This window comes from Chaetodon trifascialis, chromosome 2 (assembly GCF_039877785.1).
Source record: "Chaetodon trifascialis isolate fChaTrf1 chromosome 2, fChaTrf1.hap1, whole genome shotgun sequence".
Taxonomy (NCBI): Eukaryota; Metazoa; Chordata; class Actinopteri; order Chaetodontiformes; family Chaetodontidae; genus Chaetodon; species Chaetodon trifascialis.
The window spans coordinates 22,553,577-22,567,470 of NC_092057.1; the positions used below are offsets into that span (position 1 = coordinate 22,553,577).

General features: G+C 44.7%; 1 protein-coding gene across 1 annotated transcript; it reads right to left on the reverse strand.

The window, feature by feature from the left end:
- Positions 1 to 26: 26 nt before the first annotated feature.
- On the reverse strand, positions 27 to 13,647 carry bmerb1 (bMERB domain containing 1). The gene is made up of 6 exons (XM_070982461.1): positions 13,332 to 13,647; positions 9,470 to 9,590; positions 6,373 to 6,446; positions 3,176 to 3,290; positions 2,003 to 2,085; positions 27 to 1,912 (listed from the first exon to the last, which is right to left on the reverse strand). Exons 1-6 carry the CDS (start codon positions 13,417 to 13,419, stop codon positions 1,794 to 1,796), a joined length of 600 nt encoding a protein of 199 aa, XP_070838562.1. The 5' UTR covers positions 13,420 to 13,647; the 3' UTR covers positions 27 to 1,793.
- Positions 13,648 to 13,894: the final 247 nt, after the last annotated feature.

Genomic DNA, 13,894 nt, shown 5'->3' on the forward strand with positions numbered 1-13,894 from the left:
TGAAAGAATCAAATTACTCAGTAAAATCCTGAAAGATGCTCTTTATTTAAACATATATGTACAGGTAGTTTCAACTTATTTTCTGCATATTTGTTCAATATTCAACATTAGGACCTTCATAAATTCACTACTACTACAGAACGCTAAGTTATCAGAAGGAAGGTAAAGTGACAAAGGGCAACACTTTGCTTGACAGGAGTCACTAATGTCCTAAATACACTCAAACATACACCGTCTATTGGAGGCATTTACAAGAGGATTGCATTCATTTCCTGGTGTTTATCATAAAAACGCAAGACTAAATTCAGAGGATGCAAGTTGTTTGTCAGCAATATCCATAATATCTATGAATGACGTCAGACTACCACAGTCAGTAATTCCCAGTAGCTGTTGGCTGAGATGATGTCAGTAATGTGGTGGCTGGGTGGATGAGCAAACATAGTGGACCATTTAAAACTATTGAAAAATGCAGGGCTTAACTTAAGTAATGAACGGTCACTAAATCGCTAGTGGAAGCTGCAAAAGTGGGTCATATGAGGTTTGCGTGATAGTTAGCATTAGCCTCTATAGAGTGAAATGCAATTTTGGACACATATTCATAATTTTGTCTGATTGGATTTTCACATATATTTTCTGTCACACTAAATTAGGAGGCTTCAGCATTTTTTAGCCAACAAATCGTATAGCAGGTCTCTGTAATATCAGTGGGTTTACTCTAAGTATATGATGCACATTGTATCCAAAAACTTTCCCTGGAGTCTGTCTTGTTCACGACCTGAGAAGATGAACTCAAACACAACACTGTGTCTTTTTCCTCTTGCACAGCACTGTGAATTATATATGTCCGTCATGTATTTAGATTTGCTGGTTGCCAGATTTCTTTTAAAGCAGCCGAATGCTCTTTATTGGCATTCAGCCTTAACATGACCCAGCTTCATAGCAGCGGTGCAGTGGAGTTGTTGTCGGGTGATCACTGAAGGCCGTTTTCATCAAGTATTTCTGTGGAGGCTTTGTCACTTTCGTTAACTGTGACACAGTCAGAGAATTAAACTGCTAAACTGACCAAAGGATGGAGTCAAAAATACGGTTCAGCTCCAGTGCAAAAGCATCCGCTGGCTGCCACCCCTCTCTAACCCTAACCCTCCTTTATACCAGTCACCTGATCGGCAGCCATATTGTTTGTCTGAATCTTGTGTGTTTGTCCCACGTGGGAACCGTGATAAAAACGCATAGTTGGGGGTGTCCTGAAGGGGAAAGAGGTTCGTTGGTTGGTGTTAAAGGGCTGAAATGGAAGGATAAATACCCGTTGTCAAACATGACGGGATGAAAACACATGATTTCTTTTTCCTGTCAGACAGAGAACCTCAGCAGTGAAACTTCACTTTGAGGGCATTGTGCTTGTTCTTCTGTGAATGTTAGCACTGTTTATCAACCCGCATGAACATAGACTATATTGTCATCTTAAAGGAATGTTACACAATGGAAAGACCAAATCTGACTCTCATTTAGGCTTTATTTACACTTCCCTTTACATACACTGTGGACAAATACCTTCACTCACAGATGCTTCTTATTGTCAGGATCCCCTCGAGTACTGATTAGAGATCAGTTCTCAAACTCTGGGCTGAAACCTTGTGGCTGGAACTCAATTTTGAACCTGAACAGTTTTGGGGGGAATCACAGCTAACTGAGGGTCTTTGAGTCACAGGAAGTGATGTATGGCATGTCATGTGACGTGAGTATGGTATGTTGTTTCTGACACGGGAACGAGCTCACGAAGATGTCGGTGTCAGTTACATGACGGCACACTGGGTGGCTCCGCAGCAATCCTTAATGATGGCCACTCCTGACTTGGTGATGGACGGTTTGTTGGGGGGCGGCTCCGGGATTTGTCTCTTGGGCTTTGGAGGATCTTTGTGAAGAGAGAGGAGAGAGAGAGATGATCACACCGTGGAAGTGAAAGTGAGCAGCACTCCTGACTGTTTCACACCTGCTCACTCACTTTGTGTAACTTTCAGCTTCTTCTCCAGAGGCATCAGCTTCAGTCTGAGGAACTCCGCCATCTCCTTGTCCTCCTCTCGCTCCCTGAGTTTCACACACAGTCACACAGTCACATGTAGCCTCACTGCAGTTTGAGCCTCTTAATCAGCCCTTTTCAAAGCAAGAATAACACAGGTGCAAATAAGAAAACCAGTGATGTCTGAATTCTGTTTAGCTGTGTTGCTTTCAGGGTCCTGGTGTTGCTCATGCTGGTTCAATGTCACAGGGACGCTTGATTAAAACAGCCATCGTTGGTGTCATTAGCTACACCTGTGCTTTTCCTGCTGTGACCAGGCACAATGTCTGCTGGGAAATACATTGTTATATTGTTCACTGGTACTCTGATCACGGAGCTAAGCATCTGTTCCTCTACAAGACAAATCCTGTGTTTGTAATCAAACAAATGATGGTTGCCAGAGGTTAAAAAACCTCCTTGCTCCTGGCTCCAGATGTAAAAGATGTAAATGCATTATTTTGGTTTGGTTTGGTTGGTTAATTTCTAGCTTGTGTGTGGGTGGGTTTTCAAATTGGGAAATGGGTTGAAAATCTTTTTGTAGCCACATGAGCCACTGTGGCTAGCATGGCCTTGATGTTGACACCACACACACTGTTACACACTTTTCTGCTGTGACTGAATAAATCTGCCTAAACGGACGGAAACACCCCGTAAAAAGAGCATATCTGCTAGCTCTGTTTCAAAATTAACCTTTGGAGTTGGACCTCGCAAAAAGCTCATCCAGTGTTGTAAAACCAGCCTGTGATTTGATATCACTTTGTATCACAAAGCGACGTCTGTGTCACACTGTGGGTTATCTGTGGGCGCAGGGGAAGTAGAAAATGACAATGCAGAGCCACGTTCATCCATCAGCCTCACACACACACACACACACACACACTGAGCCAGCGAGCGAGCGGTGCTGTGATGATGAGTGACCCTGCCCCCTGCCTTCAGTCATGCTCACATTTACTCCACACACTAACTCTAATGAGTCTCCTTCCCACTGCTTCTCCACCAACCTGTCTATCAAAGGAAGAAATCAACAGTTCTACCCAACACCGTGTAAACAAACAGCCAGCCAGCTCCCGCAGACAGCCTCCCAGATATTAACTGTGCCTGCAAGTGGGAGCGCTCTACCTTAATCTCTCCACCTCTGCATCATCGACCAGGAAATCTCTCTTCTGCACCAGCTTATGGATCTTCAGGATCAGCTCCTCTTCCCGCTGCCTGTGCTTCTTGGTTTTTTCTTTCTCTGGGGGAAAGGAAGAAGAAACATGAAAGTGTCGTAAACATGTAAATAAATGGATGGCTGGAGGGACAAGCAGACTGAAGTGAAACCTTAATATTCTTCCTCCTCACATAAAGCTGCTGCACGCAGGCTCCGTACATTTAGCTACTTACAAGTGACCATAACAAACTGACCTTACAGCAAAGTCAGCTGGCTCTTAAACACTGACTCACATCACAAACAGACCCTTAATTCTCCCCTCATGCATAATTTATAACAAATAAGGCCCTGACTTAATTATGCAAATGCTGGAGAGCTCTGTTTCATGTTTTATTTGGCAAAGAATTTGCATTCACAGTCAGAGACCCATGAACACGACATCCTCTTTGCTTCGCATCACGTTCGTAACCTTCACACTCCAAAGCACAGACATAGACACTCAGAAATAGACCAAACAAAGTGTAACACACACACACACACACATGCGCAGACAGCTGCAGAGGTAAGTTGTCTGACACTGCTGGTATCTAGGCTAGGTGAGGAACCGGGGGTTTGAAAAATGAGTGCAAACATCAGCTCTTTCGCCCATCTGGAAATAAAGCAGAGCGCTGCAGATACAGTGCGTATCCCCCCGAGGGTGGAGCGATCTGAGGGGTGCATGGCTGGAGCTGGAGAGGCAGCAGGGTCTGCTTGTCACGTGGCTCATTGTGATAGAGTGAAGTAAAGGGGCTGCCTGAACCCCCAACAACTGCACACATGAGGCCCCAGTGGCTCATGGGAATGTCAACGAGGGCCAGTTTTTGTGTGACCAGTAATCCCAAATGCACCGGGAGGCTTTACTCTATAATGCACTGCAATCAAAGCGGAAGGCGCCATAAAGGACAGCGAGGTCTCATCCTCTGAGTTTTCTCTCTGGGAATTTGGTGGTTTTATAGTTCATAATTACATCAAAATGCAATTGAACAGTAAGATTAATACATAAGATATGAAAAATACAAATAATTAAAATTTTGGAGACTTTATTTTCTGGCTGAGGATGTGTGACGTGGGGTGTGTGGATGTGGACAAAAGCTCTGAAGCAAGCGTGTCAGTGGATGTTAATGTTATGTAACTTCTGAAACAAGAAAAGAACATCCTCTTCACCTCTTACAAATAAAATGTTGAATGTTGTCGTCTCGCAGGTTCCCATGGACAGTGGCTGAATCTGGATTGTGGATTACAACTGCGTCTCCTGCCTTGGCCCTGCCTGACATCCACTGCAACTGCTACTACTGTTATTACATCCACTGTCACTGTTACTGTGACTGTCTGTCTGTCTGTCTGTCTGTCTGTCTGTCTGTCTCTCTCCCTCTTGCTCTCTCTCTCTCTCTCTCTCTCTCTCACCCAACCGGTCGAGGCAGATGGCCGCCCACCCAGAGCCTGGTTCTGCCTGAGGTTTCTGCCTGTTAAAAGGAAGTTTTTCCTCGCCGCTGTCGCCAAGTGCTTGCTCATGAGGGAATTGTTGGAGCTCGGCCTGTACCAGCTCTATATGGAAAGTGTCCTGAGACAACTTTTGTTGTGATTTGGCGCTATACAAATAAAACTGAATTGAATTGAAATCATAAGCAACAGAATGCACCTTTGCTTAGGTCAACCCTCTCAGAGGTTTTGCCTCCACAGCTGTGCTTGGTCTGGTATGCAAACAAACAACATTATTGTTTACATTCAGTGTTACTCACCAAAACACATTGTGTGTGTAACAAAAGTCTTGAATGCGTTCTTCTCCCTCATAAACTGATTTTTTTAAAAGCTTCAATCCTGCATTGCTCACATCCATGTTTACCTGCTAGCAATCTTCTTCTCCCCCGCCTTTGCTGGTGCATTGGTGGCACACCTGTCATTAAGTGGAATAGGGTGAAACTACTTCCTGGACTGTTTATTGCATCACTGGTGTGTGCAGAGGACCCGCGCATAAAAGCTGCTCCACAGTGCTAATACAGGTCAAACACTCCACAGGGTTCCTTTAAGGTTTGCTGTGTAAGTGATTAGTAAGTCACTCTTTTCTACTTAGGCTACTGTTAAACTACATTTTGCATCTGACATTATCCTGTAACAGTTACCGCTGTTGGCTTTATGCTGGGATCGTCTTTTTTTGGTATGAGGGGGCAGGAGGTGTCACAGGGTTGCGCTGCGAGGAGTCATGACCTCAGTATTTTTAAAGTCCTGACTACAGCCCTGAATTAAATCAACGCCAACTACTACCACTACAATCACTGCCTTTCTGACAGCATTCATACATTCATTCAAACACACAGCAGAAGTATTTACTGCAGTCCTGCTCTACTGGATTGCATTACACTGCAAAGTGCTGTTATTTTGCCCTCACTCTGTACACTGCAGGGTGGCAAAGTGGTAAAAATAAAACCCCTCTGTGATTGACAGGCCGCTGGTTCATTTCCCTAAGCGGCTGATGAACATCCATAAGTCTTGCTGCTCTGTGTGTGTGTGTGTGCGTGTGTGTGTGCGTGTCTCCTTGAACACGACACCAGCCCCTCCTGCCCGCACACACGAACACACGATGTAAATACCTTCTGCGCGCTGTTGCCATGTATGTGTTACTATGTGAGACGCGGCTGACGTTGGTGAAACACTTCAGCGCATTCTGCATCTCAGATAGAGACGACAGCGGACCGTGGAGTCAAACCAATATTTGATTCTGCAAACACACCACAAAAGCACCCTGGGAGTCAAAATGAATGCTCACTCTGGACGCTCTGCCTGGAAAGCTTCCCCCTCAGCTCATATTGCTTCACAGAGATGATGCATGCGTGTTTGCGTGTGTATGACTACCTCTCGCCCATAACTCCACCACATCCCTGAGACTTACGATCAGTCCTGCACAGTTTAGTGTAATGACACTTCCTATAAATCACCATGACGCCTGCTGAGGTTATGAGACTGAGAGCTGCAAACAGGTGCACTGTGTGCCAGGAGTTCAAACAGGGAGTGTGCACATCAGTTTCTGATCAATTCTGAAATGCTGAGAGCTGGTTTTCATGATGTTAACATAAGACAGACGTGTGTGTGTGTGCGTGCGCATGTGTGTGTGTGTGTGTTTGTACTGTACCTGGTACTGCGACAATCTGTCTCAGCTCCTGCTTTAAACTCATGATGTCTTTGCAGAGCTGAATGTCATCCATCCTAGAAAAAAAGGAGGAAAACAGTAAAGCACTGGCTTCCATCAGATTAAAGAACAACAGATAATATTAGCTGCTTCCACTTCCACTTGAAATGATGTTAGACGAGCTATATTTTTTCATGAAGCCCAGAAAGAAAAAGCATCGTCTATGAAATGATCTAACGACGCCTGTCACGTACCACTTTTATGTCTTGATGAAGTGGGAACTTCTGTCAATGTCCAAAAACACAGATTCATTTTTGAACTTTAATATTATGCTTTTTTATATATAACACAGATGAAACAAAGGCTGGGAAAAAAGAGGATCCATCCATTATCTATACCGCCTATCCCTTTCGGGGTTGCGGGGGGCTGGAGCCTATCCCAGCTACAATGGGCGAGAGGCGGGGTACACCCTGAACCGGTCGCCAGCCGATTGCAGGGCCACATGCAAGGACAAACAAACATTCATACTCACACTCACACCTACAGACAATTTAGAGTCATCAATTAACCTAATGAGCATGTTTTTGGTCTGTGGGAGGAAGCCGGAGTACCCGGAGAGAACCCACGCATGCACGGGAAGAACATGCAAACTTCACACAGAAAGGCCCCGCCTGACCCGGGGATTGAACCGGCAACCTTCTTGCTGTGAGGCACGCGCACTACCTGCTGCGCCACCGTGCAGCCCAAAAAGAGGATTTTATTTGTTATTTATTAATGCTGTCATTCCCAGGCCTTCACTGACTGGCCTATCGCTCTTTGGCTGTAACCCCTCATTGCTTGTTCTTATGGTGATTCAAGCAACATGTGCATGTCTACTAAAATGCACTCTACAGTGAATCATCATAAATCTTAAATACAATTATTCCCATCAAACATTTCCTCTTTTTTCAAATAAACGTTTTTTCCCAAAAGAGAAAATGTGCAAAACGTCCCAGTTTGAAGCTAACACACTTACACTGTAGCTAAGAGCCTTTAAGCGGCAGATAAACAGCAGAAACTCTAATCTCATCCATTAAATCTCTTTTATGAAAGGTCAGAAACTATTAAATGCCCAGAACAACTTCCCAGAGCCAGGTCTTCAAATTCTTCCATTTTATCCAAAACCGACGATATTCAATTTGCAGTTGAATGAAATCAGAGAAAAGCACCGACTCCTCCCTCTGCACACCTGAAAGGGAGCCTGCATTTGGCATTGCTGCTTGATAAATCACTGAAATCATTAATCAACTGTTAAACTGTTCATGAATTAATTTTTTGTCGGCTGAATAGTAGATTGATCCGCATTCTTGTTATTAAGAGACCACAGCCTCAGGTCCTGACGCGTCACTCATCGGATGTATGTGTGGAGGGAAAACATGCAGCATGAATCAAGCCCTCGCTCTCCGAGCCCTCGGGGCCTCGACGTTTTCCCCTCTTCTCCCCTAAATCCCCTCCTCTCCCTCGCTCTCTCTGCGGAGCAGTGACAGCTACCACACAATTATTTCTCCCTGTGATAGATCAGGCCGATGACTCATCCATAGCCTCCTCCTCCTCCTCCTCCTCCTGCATTTATCTCCGTTGCTCCGTTTCACACCTCCCTCCCCTCTCTTTCTCCCCCTTGACCCCTCCCTTCAGCTTCTTCCTCTCCCTCTGTTTTTCTCCCTCCCTCTGTCTTCTTTCTCACTCTCTCAGTGCTATTGGTGGATTCCAGCAGCTTCTGCATTCTGACACCCCATCTGCTGGTGTGTGTATGCGTGTGTGTGTGTGCGTGTGTGTGTGAGCCGTCTTGAGTCACACAGAGCCTGACAACAGAGATGTAAGCAATAAGCAGCGTGGCGGCCTAATGAAGCCTTTCTAGTGGGCGTGTGAATTTACATTATCAACAGAATAAATCTCTCAGATGTGCACCGGCCTCACCCGACACCTCGGCCCTCATGCTGCAGATGTTAGGGGTGCACTGACCCACAAAACACACCGGTCACCAGAGACAATTTGATACTGTCTGATCAGCGGTATGAAGGTGCAGTATTGGACACTCCATGATACTGTCATTTACAGTGGTTCTTGAAAAGCACAGTGTGTGTAAAACTACATAACCAACAATTAATCAGTGCTTCACATTATATCAAAACAGCTGACAAAGCAAGAAAATCTTTTCAGGCCCACAAGAAAACTGCACATATACAAGGTGTTCAACATATATCAAACTAAAATAGAAAATCCCCTGTCACAGTATTAGTAATATCGATATATTGTGATGTACTAAAGTATCTAGAAATGTGTTGAGCTAATCCTGTGAATGAAATAACTGGAAAAAAAAAAACCCAAACCCCAAGGCATTTCATTTTATTGATGCAGAGATCGTCCTGCTCATTGATTTGCAACCTGTAATGTTCTAACACAACCAAAGCCATTTAAGGGATATTAAACATTAATGATATGGCACCATCTCTGGTGGCTGGCAGATTTAAATCATCTCAGTTATATCATCCAAGTGCTATGAGTCTGTATTAGAGCGGCAACAATTAGTTAGGTATCTTAATATAGTTAACAAAATAATGCTCGTAATTAATACGTTATAATCCTTTCATTAGTTATGTTACTGCCACACATTTAAACTCAGTGTTTGTCTGATCAGCTGATAGACATCCCTGCCGTCACGCCGCGCACAACATTCCTTTGATAAAGGCGGAGAGAATTTAGAGACAGGGCATAAATACAGGAAGTCTTCCAAAACACGGATCCATAATCCTTGAAGCTAATGCTGATGAGGAGCCAAAGAGTTCATCATGGTGACTCATTCAGCTGCTATTGGCATGTCCAGCCTGGAAATCAATGGACAAATGGGCCGCCTCCCCCAGTATCAGCCAGCTTTAAAAGAGCCAACTTATATGACAAGCAGACAGTACTTGAGTGTCTTTCCATGAGTGTCCACTGTGTCACAGCAAAGCAGAAAAGCTCATTTTCCGCCCAGGGACAGCAGTGGGAACAGTTACGAAACTGTACTGATTTAATCTTTGTCACACTCTACTGGAAATTGGTGTTGCAATAACACACTCACATGAAGCGCAGCTCTGACTCCCGGCGCACCAGGACCTCTCGCAGGCGCTGGATACGAGCCATCTCCACCTCGATCTCCTCTGGAGCCATGGTGCTCTCTGCCATGGACACGTCTGAATGACCTGAGGATGAAAATGCAGTGGTTACAGAGAAAAAGCTCAGTGCACATGACCAAATCACAGACTCCAGCCTGTATCTAATTTAACACATACATTCGTTTCATGTGACAAATGCACCCAAGCCTTCCTCATATCTGTCTCTTTATCCTCGAAAACTTTCTCTCAGCGTCTTGGCAAATACGTTTCTCACCTCGTCCGCCTGGGACGCGTCACATCGCATCATCCAAGAACATGATACTTGGACAGAAAGCAGCATGTGTAATTGAGAGAGGTGATTTGAATTGCGAAGTCGCAGCAGCGCTTCAGGCGCGAATGACTCAGACACTGACAACGCAATAATGTGTGCGACATGAAGAAAAAACAGCATTTAAGCATGTTATACTGGCACTTATGGCTCCTTCGCTCATGTAGAAGGTTGCTGAGGCGTCTGATGATGCAGAAGAGAAAACATTCCTTCGAACATAGATCAATGAGCGGCTGTGGCCTCTTGCTGATTGAGCCATTCCTCCCTGAACTGGACCACTGTGCTCACAGCCTCCATATCTACCACTCAACACTGACCAAACATGTATTGCACTGATCAATACACTGACCACTGCAAATAGACAGACCCTTACAAGCATTACCAGCATCTTTCAACATGCAAGCAACTACGTGGAGCTCGATTCGCCGATACAAATACATTCCAGCATTTGAAGTGTGGATCTGAGGAAGTGGGTTGCGTATTAGCAGACTGTCTTTCTCCAAGTATTCTCATCTGTCGCCACTGCAAATCATTAAAGGAGCGCTCAGGTTTTGAACAGAAAACCTGCATCACAAACTGGCCATGTGCAGTTATCAGACAAGTTGCATTATGGGAAGTGTAAGATCTAGGGGCCTCTGCTTCCGACATATTTTTTTTCATCTGTTTCTCACAAATCCCCCATTATGGAGATGTAATACTTAATCGCAAGAGTGCCAATTTAAAAAAAAAAAAAAGACAGTAAATAATGTCATGGTGTAATACAGTGCTGTGATATACCACCACCCACATGTCAAAGTCCACCTGGTGTCTCTGCAGGCCTGAATTGTTAACCTTGTTAATCTTCCACTTTTATGCAGAATATAAATATGTCACAGTGCCAGCAAATGCACCATAGTGAGATACCTGCTGTCAGCATCCTGTAACACTGTTAGGGGCGCCGGTGACAGTTATGCCCGAGATTAACTGATATGCTGATTGTGTTTTCAAAATGGTGAAAATGTCCTGTACAGTTTCCCAGAGTCCAAGGTGATGTCTTTAAATGTCTTGTTTCAATATATATTCAGTTTATAATCACAGAAGGCGGCAAATATTTACATCTGAGAGGCTGGAACCAGAGATTATTTGAATTTCTTGATTAAAAATGACTTCAAAGACAGGTTCACATTGTTAAAGCCCATCCTCTCAATCCATCTGGACACTCACCTGTCCATATGGATATTAAGAGAGTTATCGGTGTCTGTAAACATTCCTCCTGTCCTCGCAAGCTGTGAACTGATCCCTTCCTAAGACGACTACCCTGAAACAAGATCCCCAGTCCACAAGCTGATAGGTCTGAATAAACAAACTATTTGCATCTTTAATCCTGAGCTGTCAAATGGGATGCCTGACATTCATCCACAGTGTGTCTTGTAATATTAGAGGACTGGATCAGCTCTTCGTCTTCCCGCAGCAGCATAAGCTGCAGTCTGCATTCGTGGTACTTTTCATGGATGCTTACTGAGGACAGAGCTGACTCACCACCGCATTCAGTCCCGACTGGTGGCAAAACTCCAGCTCAGTAACGTCTTAACAGCTCCCTGTCATCATCTGAACAAGCTGCTCACACATACACGCGCACACATACTCAGCATTAAAAACACCACAAGGGCTGAAGAGTGTCGCTACTCCCTAATTAAAAGCAGCTCGATCACCAGAGACTAGTGAGGGTAACTCTAAAGTTTCAGGCCAACACAAGCAGCACTGCTCCTCTCATCACCTGCAGATGTAAACCAGGGTCCTCACACGCGTAATTAATCAGCTTGAATTACCCAAGATGCATTAAAACTAACTGGCTCATCAGTGTACTTCAAGATTATGGGTTAATGAGGAATAAACAGCCCAGAGAGCCTGTGTGTGTGTGTGTGTGTGTGTGTGTGTGTGTGTGTGTGTGTGTGTGTGTGTGTGTGTGTGTGTGTGTGTGTGTGTGTGTGTGTGTTGGAGCGGCCACATGGGGAAAACCACAACAGGGAAATGTCAGCTTCTGTGTCTGACAGCCAATGCAGACACATCCTGCAGTCACACCGTACATACACGACCGCTGCTGCCTCCGGACCACACCTCCTCAAAAAATACACAAGGTGAGCACAAAATAGAAAATGCAAGGTAAACACGGGCAGTATTTGTCTTTGCTTTGGAAATAAGAGGAGATAAACTTAGGGCGGGGGGTGGGTGGGTCGCTCTGCTTTACCTCTGTCTTGTTTTCTAGCTGGATGTGTTTGTGTTTGTGGTAGACAGCCAGACAGAGACAGAGAGAGAGAGAGGGAGAGAGAGCAATGGCTGGATCTGTGTCTAAAAATATCCACGGCATTTTTTTTCTTCTTCTCTGAATTAATCTGGAAGTTTCTCCACACCCAGCTCTCCCATGATGAGTTATTCTCAGTGGAACCAACTAGGACACATCTTAAAGGACGTTATCACTTGGTTGCTTCCGTCAACACATGCGTCATCCATCGCCCTTTATCGCTCAGGCTTTGATAAGAGGACAAAATAACAGAAACATCTAATTCAATGGCTCTGCAGATGATAATGTTGACTTATGTCCAGACGGTGTTTGTTCATCTCTACGGTCACGTTTGAGGCTGTAGTCCGTGGAGCTGCTTAGAGCTGAAACTACTAGATGATAAATCACTAAATCAACTGATAAATGAATGAATTACCAGTAACTGTCACACATCAAGCCAAATGCTCGTTCAAAGTGAGAAATAGCTGCTTTTCTCGGTTTTATATCACTGTAAATGGAATATCTTAAAAAAAAAGAAAGAGGAATTTAAAGATGTCGCACTGGGTTATGGATAGTGACTGGCATATTTTCAGTATTTTCTAACACTTTACAAACCAAATTATCAGTGGGTTAACCAATAAAGTACCTGCTAGTATAGCTCTGCAGCTCAGGAGGTGTTAAAGAGGCGTTTGCTCAGTTTTACAGTCATTTTTGAGGCTGCAGTCTGTGCTGTTGTTGTTTTGTGTCAGTCGAAGCTTTTGAGAATGTGCAGAAACTGTTCTTTATCTTTTGTGCTGACCGTCTGTACAATTCAATCCTCAAAAATATTCACTAAACGTGAGCAATACACTTAATGGCATTGTGAAAAACTGTCCATCAAATGATCATCTCTCACTCATTTTGCCCTGAACTGAAATATCCCTCTCAAAGTGAAATCCGCAGGACACATCCCTCTGGATTAGAGCGGAGGATTCACGCTTCTCAGGCTGAGTCAAATGACTGCATTTGTAGTATATTCCTTGGCCCAAAATTCATTCACAAACCTCTCAGTAGCCCATAGAGGGGGCTTAATAGGCCTTTCGACAGCAAGGCAGCGTCCCAAACCTTTGTGAGTCACATATTAACCATTTCAACACTAACTGCTCTGTTTCCACCGAGTGGAACACACTCTGCAAACCCGTACCTGAGTGTTTCTGAGCAGCAGGAGGTAAGACTTCAGATTTTGATGCACGGCGCTCACCTTTGTCTGTTGTCCATGCCGTTTCCGACACGGCGCCGTAGCTCCTGAGCGCGCGCTCGGTGTCCGAAATAGATTTCTTCAGTTCCATGTCGGTGGAGTGGCCGCGCAGAAACCGGGATGCAGTCTGTCCGCTAAATCTGCTCGCTTCCGCTGTGTGCGTCCTCCCAGATAACCCACTTTCACCCGGTGACAAGACTCCGGCGACCCGAGACGCTGAGCATCTTTGTTCAAGCTTTCAAGTCCCTCGACGTGTGGATGGAGGTGAGGATGTAGGGAGCATGCGCAGTGCGGGCAGGGATGTGGAGGCTTGGGAGACACCCACTGGCACCGAGATGACGTTAAAAATAAAACAATAGGCACACAGTTGCGCTGGAGTTTTTATTGGCAGGCCGACCAAGAATTTGTTTCGAGTACATTTAAGTATGCTAAAGCTCTGCCTGGACAAGTTCCATGTAATATTATCAATAAAGAGATATGAAAGCGAGCAGGGGAAACAGCTCTTCAAGCATTTTGTCTCTCAAGCAGACCTCTGCTTGTTACTTGGCAGGCAGAAATAAGGACTC

Excerpts from the sequence above, each read along its gene's own strand:
- bmerb1 (XM_070982461.1), bottom strand. The coding sequence starts at position 13,419 with ATGGAACTGAAGAAATCTATTTCGGACACCGAGCGCGCGCTCAGGAGC. Across the intron at positions 9,591-13,331 it reads GGCATGGACAACAGACAAAG|GTCATTCAGACGTGTCCATG; the intron begins GTGAGCGCCGTG and ends TTTCATCCTCAG. Across the intron at positions 3,291-6,372 it reads ACAGATTGTCGCAGTACCAG|AGAAAGAAAAAACCAAGAAG; the intron begins GTACAGTACAAA and ends CCTTTCCCCCAG.